The sequence below is a fragment of the Vicia villosa genome, unplaced genomic scaffold, assembly GCF_029867415.1.
Source record: "Vicia villosa cultivar HV-30 ecotype Madison, WI unplaced genomic scaffold, Vvil1.0 ctg.000428F_1_1, whole genome shotgun sequence".
In the NCBI taxonomy this organism is placed as follows: domain Eukaryota; kingdom Viridiplantae; phylum Streptophyta; class Magnoliopsida; order Fabales; family Fabaceae; genus Vicia; species Vicia villosa.
In genome coordinates this window covers 183,334-197,591 of record NW_026705204.1, presented here as the reverse complement: position 1 = coordinate 197,591, position 14,258 = coordinate 183,334, and the positions used below count along the sequence as shown (strand labels likewise).

Here is a 14,258-nt window from a genome sequence, read left to right as displayed (position 1 = left end):
CGTTATTTGTTTCAACAATTAAAAAAAACGAATATTATAGAATCACATAAAGCTTTAATAAAACTAAATATTATAGAAACTGATTATATTAGTACAACCATTGTTCTCAAAGTCAATTAAAATTAAACAAAATACAATAAAAATATTCTAACGTGTATTCTTAATCCTAACACTCAGGTTCATCCTCTACCTACGGTAAGGCGCAGCACTCTGTGTCTCTGAAAAAATAGACTCCGCTAGGGCGACCTCTTCATCTCCACCTCTCGCAAACACTCTGAACTCGATGCCCTGGCGTGTAAGTCGTATAGTGTTATGATTGTTTGGCAACACATCAACGGCATGGTCGTCCAATGTCTGGTGATCTTCTAGGAGCTCCTCGTGGGTGGGCCTAGGTGGATGTCCAAGAGCGTCATATGTCATGTAAGGGTGTGACACTTTATAGAATCATGTCATGTAACCCTCAACATCTCGACTAAGATGTGGCCTCATAAGTCATATACATCACTAGTACCAAATGATTCTCAAAATTCGCGAGAATGTCATCCAGGTCTCTACGGACATTATGGATAGAAGCAGCCTAGAAGGGTAACTTGGCAATGAATTACATGTACCAAAACTGCCGCATGCACCGCTCAGGCAGATACTTGCACATGATGTTGGTCTCACATGCCAACCATCCAGAGTATAAGTGTAACGCCCTGAATATTTTAAATTATTTTAATCGATGGGTTGTGATTTATTTGATGGTATTGTTGGTGTTTTGATGTTTTGATCTACTTTTGTGTGGGGCAGTGGCCTTAAGAGTAGAAATAGACGTGTTAGGGGTGTGTGAGCAAATGTTTAGAAACATATAGGTGGTAGGAGAATGTTGTTATTGGTATTACTTAAATTAAATGGATTAAATAATGTTAGTAATCATAAAATTAAATAATTATTTAGTTTTGGTTTTTAATTGTTTTAATTAGTTGGGAATAATAATAATAATATATAATAAGAGAAGTTAGGGAATTGGAGGTAGAACCACCAGTACGTAAAAAGAGAAGAGGAAGAGAGTTAGGGCTTGAGGAAGAAGAAGGTAGAGCTCCATTGTTAGAGGTGAAGAAGCTTTGCTATGAATACCAAGGTAAGGGTGAGGTTCTAACACTATAACGGATTGCATAATAATGAGGAATGGTAGTGATTAGGTTCCATGATTGTGTGGTCTTGAGTTATCACTATTCTGTTTTATAGAGTTTTACCTATTGATAAATTTTTGATGCATTTTGTGTGTAAATTGGTGAAATTGATTATGTGAATTGAGTTAGAATGATGGATGATGCTAGGGTATAAGTGGTAGAACAAAAAGTAATTGTTTTGCTCTCAAAATTGGTGTTTTTAGGTGGATTGGATTGAGTTTGGTAGCATAAAAAATTGTTTTTTTGACTCTGGTTCAGTGGTAATCCGTAATCGGTTACCAGTATATGCGTACCATGTTACCACTTGAAAAATAGCATTTCTGGGCATTTTAACAGGGTGTAACGGGTTACAGATTTGACGGTAACCGGTTAACACAATATTCTTTTAAATAAAAATGGTTTTAGGTCCTGGAAATAAATTTAGTTGGTGTGTAATGAGTTGCTGTGGCATCGGTGTATTATGTTGATGTTTGTAGTTTGGTTAAAACTTTAAAAATTGATAACTTTTGACTCAGGTGTCTGTTTGATGCGTCGTTTAAACCTAAGAAGCTAAAGATATTTTCCTTAATGTGATAATAATTTTGGTAACAAAAAATGATTGTATTGGTCGGAGGCTTGAGTGTTGTGTGTTATAGCTATATGAAGTGTGATGCATATTGTTGTGATTTGATGTGATGGTGTTGTATGAATGAGGTATGAATGAATTGCATAATACATTGTATGATGATGAGGGCTTGTATTAACGTGATATTGGTGATACAAAATGTTTTTGCATTCTATGTTGTTGCATGTCAATGTCGCATGCATTCATGGTTAGGACTTGTGTTCCTTAAGATGGCATGTATTGGCGTAAGATGGCATGTATTGGCGAAATGATGAGGGCTTATGCCCTGATGGTACCACATGCATTTGAGTCGGTGTCAGTCCCAGTGCATTACACTATGTATGATTTGATGTTTGATGCAGAAGAAGTATAATTATGTATGCTTAAATTATTGTCTACTATTATTATGCTTCCTTTTATATTGTTATGATATCTCACCCCTTCTGTTTGAATGTTACCTTTATATTAGTAACGTGCAGATGAGCTGAAGTAGCTAAGACGCAGAGTTTAGAAGAAGTAGCTATTCTTATTCCTTTAGTTTGGTGTCAGTGCTCTGATATGTAACACAAGGGGGATGAACACTTGTTTACTTCAATATTCATTATTTTATTTTGGTGATTATGTTGGAGTATTATAAAATCTATTTTGTTTTTGAAGAAAAATTGTTTGATGCCGATTGAGAATATTTTTATGATGAACGTGATTTCTTTCCTCTATTTTAAATAAATTGAACTCAAAGACTAAGTTGAAGTTGTTTGTCGGTTCATTCGAAAAGTGGTTATATATCTATATATCCATGTTTGCGCAGATTTTATTGTTGATGAAGTGTAGCATCCTAATATGTTGTATTTTGTCTAAAAATAATTTACTCTGATTTTATTAAATTACCGTTAGGGAATTAGGGTGTTACATTAGTGGTATTAGAGTAGGTCGGTCCGTCTGAAAACGAAAATTGGACGTTTTTTCAAACAAAACAGTAAAAGAAAACATATGCAAGCTTTTGGAATGAAAGACATCTTTATTGATTGAAAAAGCCATGAATAGGCAAGTACATCGGGAAGCAATCTCTAAAAAGAGGTGATCGCACAAAGAAACGAAAAAACAAAGTATGGCAACACGCCCCTGTATTTCTATCAGTTCCGAGTCTAATATAACTCGCACTCCCTCGACTAGTCTCAATACTTCGGCTGATTGAGAAAAATGATTGGCTTGATCCATATCCCTCATAATTCTCTACTGATAGAAAGACACAGATCCCATGCAAGACGCAGTTGTTTGCTTTGTCCCTAACTTTTACCCGGACCGGCCTTTCAGGTTTTCAATTCGCCAGGACCCTTTTTTTGCCTAAGCCGCCTTTTCAGGTTTTCAGTTTAGTGGGAGTACTTATTTTCTTTTTCATTCTTTTACTTGGTCTCTTTTTTTGACCAAGTTCATGCGAAGTATTTTTTGACTGCGTCGGCATTCACGGTGAGCGGAAACTCTTCACCGTCCATAGTTGGAGCCCATTTACCCATGGGATCTATACTATTTGAAGGCACAATCATCTTAAGCACCAAATTGCCAACTTGGAAAATGCGAGGACGGACTCTGCGGTCGAAAGAGGCTTTCATCCTCTTCTGATATATCTGACCATGACAAATGGCCACTAACCTCTTTTCTTCAATAAGATTCAGTTGATCGTATCGGGCTTGAACCCATTCCGCTTCGTCCAATTTCACGTCTTGCATTATCCTTAATGAAGGAATCTCAACTTCCACCGGTAGAACTGCTTCCATACCGTACGCAAGAGAAAAAGGGGTTGCCTCGATCGACGTACACGTTGAAGTTCGATACCCATGTAAAGCAAAAGGAAACATCTCATGCCAATCCTTATAAGTCACGACCATCTTCTGCATATTTTTCTTGGCAGCCTCAACAGCACCGTTCATCTTTGGTCTGTAAGGAGAAGAATTGTGATGCTTGATCTTGAAGCTCTCACATAACTCTTTCATCGTCTTGTTATTAAGATTGGATCCATTATCAGTGATTATCCTTTCGGGAATTCCATACCAGTATATGATATTGTGCTTGATAAACCGGGCAACCACTTGCTTGGTGACATTTGCGTACGACGCCGCTTTGACCCACTTGGTGAAGTCATCGATGGCTATCAGAATGAATCGGTGACCATTGGAAGCAGTTGGCTCAATTCTTCCAATCATGTCGATGCCACACATTGCTAAAGGCCAAGGAGAAGACGTGTACGTTCACCTTATCACCATATACTTGACATTTATGATAAGTTCTGGAATAATCACAACAATCTGAATCCATAGTGGACCAATAATAACCTTCTCTCAGAATTTTCTTTGCCATGTGTGACCATTAGAATGCATATTGAATGCCCCTTCATGTGTTTCCGCTATGATCTTTGCTGCTTCATGGCTATCCACGCATCTGAGCAACATAGAATCATAATTCCTTTTGTACAACACTCCGCCACTGAGGAAAAACTTCGTTGCCAACTTTCTCAAAGTCTTTTTGTCTGTCACAGACACATCTTTAGAATACTCTTAACTTTCAACGTACCTTTTAATATCATAAAACCATGTCTCTCATCGTCAGCCTCATCAATTGCATAATTGTACGCCGATTCATAATATGCTAGCTCATCCAATCGTTCAATTGTAATATGAGGTGCATCGTTAGTCCAAGACACCTTGAACATGGAAGACAGGGTAGCCAAAGCATCTGCTAACTGATTCTCTTCCCTCGGAATATAATTGAAAGTAATTTTGTCGAAGAATGGGATCAACTCTAAGATATAATCCCTATAAGGGATCAAATTCTTGTGACGCGTTTCCCAATCTCCACGAACTTGGCAAATTACTAAAGCTGAATCTCCATACACTTCTAGGATCTTAATCCTCATGTTAATCGTGGCTTGGATTCTGAATATACATGCTTCATATTCGGCGAAATTATTATTGCAATCAAAACAAATCCTTGCCGTGAAAGGAATGTGGAAACCCGTAAGGGAGGTAACCACTGCCCCAATGCCATGTCCTAGCGCATTTGAGGCACCATCAAACACAAGCGTCCACTTAGAACCAGGTTTTGGACCAAACGTCCAATCATTTTTGATACACATGATATCCTCATCCGGAAATTCAAACTTCATCGGTTGATAATCATCCACAGGATGGTGAGCAAGATAATCAGACAAAACACTCACTTTGATGGCCTTTTGCATCACATATTATATATCATATTCTGTTAGAATCATTTGCCAACGGGAAACTTGTCTTGCGAGAGCAGACTTTTCAAAGATATACTTAATTGGATCCATCTTGTAAATCAACAAGAAGGTGTGAACCAATATATACTGCCTCAGTCGGCGAGCAGCCCACACCAAAGCGCATCAAGTTTTCTCAAGTAGCGAGTATCTTCTTCCGCACTAGGTAAACTTTTTGCTAAGGCTGACAGCATATTATGAATCGACGTACAGTTATGTACCACTGAAGCTGACAGTTTTCTAAAACTTCGAAAATTCATAACTGAAGTTCTGGACGTCCGATTCGAGTTTCATTTGAAGCCTTGGAAAGCTAACGGAATGAACTTTGTGTTAAAAATGGTTGCAGTACTTGGAATGGATTTATTTGTCATGTGGTGGTGTTTAATGAGTGGTGTAGTTATTGTTGATCCTGTCCTTAGTACAAGTGTTAAAGGAAAAAGAAATTCAAGAGATATTGGAACTATGTTTTTCATGACAAGGTATTGATATGTGTCAGAGAATACTTGGAGAGTTTCTATCACCAACCGAATGTGGGGATGGTATTACCAAGATTGCAATTGGAATGAGATACAATATGGAAATATATGTGTAGCAACCTGCCCTAAAATTAAAAGCTTTAGAGTCGCCACCTATTCTACCAAGGCGAATAGGAAACCTTTATACAATTAAGAGATTCAGGATAAGATACTATATTCAGGTCGAGGGAAGGTGTTAGGCACCCTCAACCCTTTCCTAAGGTTTGCATCGTAAAGTCAAGGTTTGTAGCAAAAAGATAAAGAAAGGTAACAGACAGTTTAATAGGGTTAAAAGGCTAATTATATTGACAAGATTAGAGTTTGGAGGAGGGGGACTCGCCTTGTTGCCAAGTGCCTACGTACCTCCTTATGGAGGATCAGAGTCTACGTAGTTCGGGGAAGGGTTGTACGCCTTAGGATTAGAATTTGATTTGATATGGTTGGAATTTATTTCAAAGGCTTTTGGAATAGCCTATGATAATTTGTAGTTTGGTACTAGGAATTTGAAAAAGGTTTGGGAGGTATTTTAGGATTTGGGCGTACAACCCTGATTTTAGTATGTACTATTAACCGCAATGATCAATAGATTCGATCACCATAGTTAAAAGATTAGTAGTTGTATCGTTACCAATTTTAATTGATGGATTCAATTATCATTAATAACGAATAAAATTATTTTTTAGAAATTTTAATAATTTAACTTGTATCATTATCCCTCGTAATCGATTGATTCGATTAAAAATAATAATGAATTTAAATGGGAGGATAGGCTAATCATCGCAACCAATAAAAATGGTTGAAACCCTTATTTGTGTGGTATGTGTTAGGTACTTATAGGCAGTGAATTAGGTTTAAAAAAATAGTCCAAATGTCACTTGAATCCAATCTTGCCAAGTTTTTGGAAAATTAATTTAGAACTTGAATAGGATCTTTCTATATTTGTCCAATCTTGCATTAACCTCTTTTCAATCATATTAGCACGAAATTATATTGCCAATTTGCAATAAATATTGATTGGAATTGATCAATGTGAATCCCTTAATCCAATATTTGATTTTTCTTTCAATTATATCACTTTAAATCATTTTTAAATGAAATAAATTATATAAAATCAAATAAAAGGCTACAATTCGTGGACAGTGGTTTGGATAACTTAGGTAGCTTGTGGACCAAGATCGAGTCATAAAAAGATAGGCCCATTTGTAAAAAAATCCCAATTTGAACCTCTTTTATTTCACATTTTGCCTCCAAAATTACCCAACTTTAGCAAGGCATATCTCAAATTTTAAGCTATGAAGGAGTTCTAGGACTTTTTGGAAACCTCAAGATGTCCTCTATAAGCCACTTTGGAACATATTTTTCATTTGATGATTTTATCTTGAAGTTATGGCCTTTGACAAAAAACTGCTTTTGGTTGACTTTTGAAAAGGACCTACAATCTTATATGCTATATCTTCCAAATGAAGCATTTCTGGCCTTGGCTTGTGAGAGACAAAGTTGTAGAGAATCCAATTTCCTTCCAAATAGGCTTGGAGTGAGGAATTTTTGATGTTCCATGTGAAAGTTATGGCCAGTCAAAGTTGAGTTGACTTTCTCCTAAAGAAACCCTAATTTGAACCTTTTTGCATTTGTTCATTTCTGAGTTTCTATAGATGAATCATGATCAACCTTTGATCAAATGATGGATATAATCTCCCATACTTGATGTTGACCAAAAATCATAGGTTTTGACTATGCTTTGGCCATGGTTGACTTTTAAGTCAATCTAGTTAACTGTGGATCATCTGAGCTGTTTGAACAAGTAAACTTTGGATTTGGGCCTTGACTTTTGACACAGAGGTATCTTGGATCATAATGGGCCATGGAGAACTTCATTAGAGACCTTGTTTTGCTATTTCCCTCAGGAGAGTACCAAACCCTAGCTTTAGGAGACTCTTGCTCAGGAGAATGACTGGATGAATCTCTTGAACTTTGAATCATTGTGAATGGAATATGGAAGGCAAATTTTGGGGTATGACAGCTGCCCCTGTTCAATCTTCTTAAACCTGAAGAGGTAGATTGGCTTGTTCGCCTATCGCGATCTGATGGTGGAAGAGGATTGAACACTAGAATACCCAGAAATTTGCGATTGCCGGTGTAGGAAACATTTTTTGAGATGGGCTTAAAGATGCCATCCAGTTGTTTGACAAGATGCTTGTCCAGAGCATATGCTCTTCATACCGGGATTATATTGATTGTATCTGAGGAGATGTGAAGTAATGTCTTACATCAGACTACCTGAAGAGGTTCCTGAATAGGGTATATCAAAGGCTGGTGCGAAGAAGCTTAGGCTTTGAACAAAGCTTAGGAAGAATGTCTTAGAGAAGACTAACTAAGGAGTTCTTCGAAAGAACAAGGTATGTCTTAGAAAAGATTTGGATAAATATTTTAAGAAGGCTACCTAGAAAGACATGACATGTCTTAGACAAGACTCACCTAGAAAGGCTCCTAAAAAGATATGGAACGTCCTAAACAAGATTCACCTGGAGAGGTTTTTAGAAAGGATATGGAATGTCTTAAACAAGATTAACCTAAAGGAGTTCCTGGAAAGGATATGAAAATGTCTTAAACAAGATTACCTAGACAGGTTATGACACGTCTTACACAAGACTTCCTAGAAAGGATATGATACGTCTTGAACAAGACTATCTAGAAAAATTAGGATATGTCTTACACAAGACTAACTTAGAAAGGTTCCTGGGAATGATACAATATGCCTTAAACAAGACTATAAGGTTAACTTTGATATATCTCAAACAAGACTAACCTAGAAAGGCTCCGGGAAAGGTTAAGGAGGGATTGGATACATGTTTCAAGAAGATTACCTAGAAAGGTATGATATGTCTTAAACAAGACTAACCTAGAAAAGTTTTTGGAAAGGATGTGATACGTCTTACGCAAGACTCGCCTGGAAAGGCTCTTAGACAGGATACGGGATACCTTAAACAAGACTTACCTAGAAGGGCTCCTAGAAAGGGCATGATACGTTTTAAACGAAACTACCTAGAAAGGTTATGATACGTCTTACACAAGACTCACCTGGAAAGGTTCCTATAAAGGATATGAAACGTCTTAAACAAAACTACCTAGAAAGGTTCCTATAAAGGATATGGAACGTCTTAAACAAGACTACCTATAAAGGATAGGATACGTCTTAAACAAGACTGCCTAGAAAGGTTAGGATATGTCTTACACAAGACTGCCTAGAAAGGTTACTAGAAAGGAAAAGGAGGGTCTTAGAGATGACTGCTTGAGAAGGTTTATAATCGTTTTGGACAAGACTACCTGGAAAGGTAAGAAATTCTTTGATTGCTTCTGGATTGTCTTTGAAGAAAGACTTGGAATGAGGTATTAGAATTGTATCTGTTAAGGTTGAATCGTTGATACGATCGTATTTGCACTATAATTGGATGATAACATCCTTTTGATTATGAAGTGACCTGAAAAGGCAGCGTTAGTTTTATGCAATGTCATGATGCATGTGTCATGTAATGAGATTCTCAAAATAAATGAGAATTATGTATGAATGACGATCCCACATTGCAGGTCGTAGACAATACAGGTGTGGGAAGACCAATTATGCAACAATGCTTCTAGTGTGATTTCCCCAATATCAGAAATTTTGAGAGACGTGCCCCTTAATGTGAAGGAGGGATCTTTAGAGGGAGCTCGAATTTTACCATGTCATACCACGAACCTGATATGTACTGCCCCAGTATTTGAATTCTTGAAAGATATGCCCCTAGTCAATAGGATCCTTGATGCTAAGTATTGATTTGAATGTGAAGCGGATGCTTTTCAGAGTGAGTCATGCGTTTCGGTCGCACCCGGCGGACAGTGATTTGCTGAGTACTCAGAATGAGATGATGTTTTCTATAAGATTACCTGAAGAGGTCCTTGGAAAGAATGGGAAATTGTCTTAAACAAGACTGTGCTTTAAACAAAGCTCAAAGGGACATGTTTGTGAAGAGGGTCAAAAAGATTCCTATAGAGGATAAAGACTGTTTTTTTTAAGGAATGTGGCGTTTTAAACAAAACTTAGGAAAAGACATCTTGAAGAAGATTACCCTAGAAAGGATGGTAGACCGTCCTAGAGAAGACTCTGTACTTTTAAACAAAGTTTGACAAGGTTTTTGGAAGCATAAAAAAAAACTAACTGAAAAGATCGATGATTATCTTAAAGAAGATTACTTAGAAAGGAATATGTCTTAGAGAAGACTATCTGAAAAGATTCCTGAAAATGAAGAGAGATACCTGAAAAGGCTCGTAGAAAGGATGAGGAGATGTGTCTTTAAAAGACTATCTGAAAAAGGCTCCTAGAAAGGGTAAGAAATATTTGAACATGTCTTAAAGAAGACTACATGGACAGATTGAGAGATGTCTTTAACGAAAAATACCTAGAAAGGCTTTTGGAAAAGGTGTGAGAGTGGCATTGACACCATCTGATACTGAGTGACCTTTGCAACGTGCTCCCAGGTAATGGGCTTGCCCCCAAGTAAATAGGATAACGATGGGACATGCCCTTATGTATACAATAGCTATCCGAGTCAGGCGTAAGAGGTATTTCCTCTTTTTGACGTGCTTCTAAAGCTACTTCGTCAGTCAGTAGGATTTTTAGCCATTAGCCATGCCCCATGCACTTCTCCCTGATGTTTAAACATTTGAATCCATATAGACAAGTGTACTTTATAATGAAATTCATGAGATGCGAATGCATATGTCTGTCTTGAAAGCTTAAAAACATTTTTTTTGAGTAAAACGAAGTTTTTTTTTGTAAGAAAGTGATATCAATTCGAGAGTTATAGTAGACCTTAAGGAGTCGGGATACCTTTCGGTAACAGTATGCTTTCGAACTAACCATGCTTCAGTTAGGGCTTTTAAGGGTTGTAACGTGGCCTGGTTCACGGTTTTAAGAAACAAAGGATAGTGGCTCAAAGTTTATTTGTACCCATCCCCATCTTCGTGATGTTCTCCAGTCCTATGCTCAGTTAACTATGCGTTTAAGCTCCAAAAGACTTTGGGAATACTGATATTTATGATGGTTTAAAAACCAAAGGTTTATTTGCAAAGGCAGTCATCCTCCTTTCTTGTAATATTTTCCTTTTGTCGAGGGTATGTAATGACTTCTTTTCGAATTTGTTATCCCTAACTTTTGCCTGAACTGTTCATTTTAAAACTACAGTCTGCGGGATGCCCCAATTTTGCCTAAGTCTCCTTAATGGGTTTTGACTTAGCAGGCCCTTGTATTGCTTTTTTTTCCTTTGCGGATATTGACTGCCGGACTTAATGATGACGGGGAACCATCGGTGATTATGTTCAAAGGAACAGTTTGGAATAATTAAGTTAACTGAGCAGCTACCCTACCCCAGGTTATGTATTAAGGGTTTTATTTTATATGAAGGAAAACTCCTACTTCTTTTAGGCTCAAAGGGGTTGACGAGGGATTAACATCCTTATATCTCCATTATTTAGGAATTGAAACAATGCCTGTACATCGTCAACACGGTCTGTTCGAAAGCGTAATGTATGAAATCGTGGTATCGTTTTCGTCATTCTCCCTCTAAAGGTGTACAACTTTAACGAGAGTTGAATATCGCAAAGAAGAAAACTAGGTAAAAACACAGTTTTAAATATAGTGAGAACACTAGGAATAAATCAAGACAAACGTAAGCAATGCATTAATGATTATTGTAAAGTACATAGCATATGTCGTAAGACCAATGTTTAAACAAACGGAAAGAAATTGCGAATGAAAATGAAACTAACGATCTAAGATATCCTCCTTCTAGCCACCTATGGCATGAGACTTGCGAGGATCTTCGAACTCAATGAGCCCTTCTTCAATTAAATCTTGGATCTTGTGCTTCAACGGTCCACAATCCTCTGTATCATGACCAGGACTATCTGAATGATAAGCGCACCTAGCATGATGCTTGTACCCAGGAGCGGGGTTAACTGGAGCTGAGTATGAAGGTAGCAGAGTTACCAAGTTCTGACTGAGCAGACGTTGCAAAGCTTGAGACAGTGGCATGTACAACAGGGTGAATGATCGTTTTGGCTTGGACCTCCAGGGGCGTTGGCCACCCTGTTGCTTTTGCTGATCCTTCTGTTGTAGTGCTGGTGTCTGATTAACTAGGACTGCCCCCACAATGTTGGGTTCCTTTTTCCATCATACGACTTCTTTGTGTGATAGGAACCTGAGGGTGCCCTTTGTATCTTCCCATTTTTGACTCCATTTTCAATTCTCTCATCAATGACTACCAAGTCCGAGAACCCTGAAGATATGCTCCCGACCATCTTGTCGTAGTACGGTCCTTGCAAAGTGCTCATAAATATGTCCACCAGTTCTTTTTCCATCAAGGGAGGTTGGACTCGAGAATCCATTTCCCTCCACCTTTGGGCGTACTCCTTGAATGATTCATCCTTCTTCTGTGACATATTTTGTAATTGCATCCGGTTGGGTGCCATGTCCAGGTTGTACTTGTATTGCTTCAAGAATGTGTTAGCAAGATCATTCCAGCTTCAGATATAGGATTTCTCCAATTGCATGTACCAGTCAACAGATGCTCCGCTTAAACTATCTTGGAAGAAGTGCATCATGAGCTTTTGATCATGAGCATAAGCAGCCATTTTTCGCACATACATGCGCAAGTGATTCCTCGGACATGTGAGTCCTTTGCATTTCTCGAAGTCGGGAATTCTGAATTTGTGTGGGATAGTCAAGTCTGAGACCAAGCTCATTTCGAAGGTATCCACGTCGAAGACATCGTATCTTTCTACCACTTTTAGTCTCTCTTCTAGCGCCTTGATTTGTTCACTGTCCTTGGAGTCTTCCCTAGAGTTAGGAATAGACTGTTGTGTCTGAGGTGCTTGGTCTGTGTTGTCCACTTCGTGTACTCCGTATTGTAGATCCAGGTAATCATCATCCTTAGGGACATTGTTAGCAGGAATGCGAACTGTGCGGGTTGTCCCTTTCGTTTGTGGAGGAGGGACAAATCCTTCTTGAGAGGTTTCTCCTTTCTCTTGGAATTGGATAGCTCTCCTAACAGATCGGACCTGAGGTCTGTCCTTAGCAGGGCCAAAGCCTGGAACAAATCCTAGCAGCGGGTTTTCGTCGTTGGGGATCTCATCCTGAACCAGGGTATCCCCAGACTGAACCTCGTTTGCCTTATCTTGTTTATCTAGGAGGGCCTTCATGAATCCTAGCATCTGAGCCATACCTCCTTTAACCTCTTCCATACTAACCTTTAGTTGATCCACTTCCTCACGATGGGCGGCTTGATTCTGTTCCAGTTGATCCATTGATTTCTTTTGCTGAAATCTTGTTTGATAAGACGGTCGGGATGTTAGGTTATCCTTCCCAATGGTCCCTTGCTCTAGAGATAGAAGAGAAATCTTCTCTTAATGCCATGAAAATGATATGCATGCCATGAATGATATGCTTTATTCGTATTTATGTCTTTATCCACATCTATGGATTAACTGTAATAAATCTCTTTTTTTTATCTCTCTTATTTTTTGAATAAGACATGATGCAAGAATGCACATGATGCATGATGAATGCAAAAAAAATAAAAAAAATAAACAGATAATAAACAACACATATATATAGCACATAATCACATAGGCCCTAGGTTCATAGGTTCATAGGTTCGACGTAGCGGCTTTTAGGGAGCCTACCCATTCCATTGGTATGTCCTAGACACGGGTCTCATGGGGTCGTTCGTAGCCTCCAAGACTTTTTGTCTCTTCGGATTTTAGAACAACTCACTTTATCCAATGAGGTTCGAATTTTTGGGGTAGGTTCTCGGAGAGATCAGCTGACTATCCAGTCCTGCCCTCAACAAAGTCAAGCCTCGTTTTGGACATTTCCGAATATTCAACCCACTCCAAGTGGAGATATCAATGAGACTCGTAGGCTATTCAAGTCCCCCTTGATCTCAAGGATAACTCCCACACTTAGGTTTTAACACGACATAATATACCCAGCAGTGCATATAAAAATATAACAACCAGGCAATTAAATATAAATATATTAACATAAACAATTAAATATTTTTAGACAAAAATAAACAAATAAAAATAATTACAAACCCTAAAGATGGCAAATTAGCCAAACCCTAAAAAAATGGCAAGTTAGCCAAACCCTAAAGATTTGCGAAACCTAAACCCTGCCAAAACCTATAGGAGTATAGTAATTCACCAGGAAGTGTATCCCCAGCAGAGTCGCCAGCTATAGCAATCTGCCCTAAAATTAAAAGCTTTAGAGTCGCCACCTATTCTACCAAGGCGAATAGGAAACCTTTATACAATTAAGAGATTCAGGATAAGATACTATATTCAGGTCGAGGGAAGGTGTTAGACACCCTTAACCCTTTCCTAAGGTTTGCATCGTAAAGTCAAGGTTTGTAGCAAAAAGATAAAGAAAGGTAACAGACAGTTTAATAGGGTTAAAAGGCTAATTATATTGACATGATTAGAGTTTGGAGGAGGGGGACTCGCCTTGTTGCCAAGTGCCTACGTACCTCCTTATGGAGGATCAGAGTCTACGTAGTTCGGGGAAGGGTTGTACGCCTTAGGATTAGAATTTGATTTGATATGGTTGGAATTTGTCTCAAAGGCTTTTGGAATAGCCTATGATAATTTGTAGT

The 14,258-nt window shown here is 38.2% G+C and overlaps 1 protein-coding gene across 1 annotated transcript; it reads right to left on the bottom strand.

The window, feature by feature from the left end:
* Positions 1-4,306: 4,306 nt before the first annotated feature.
* On the bottom strand, positions 4,307-5,011 carry LOC131628178 (uncharacterized). Its single transcript, XM_058899047.1, has one exon. It carries the CDS (start codon positions 5,009-5,011, stop codon positions 4,307-4,309), a length of 705 nt encoding a protein of 234 aa, XP_058755030.1.
* Between the last annotated feature and the right edge of the window lie 9,247 nt (positions 5,012-14,258).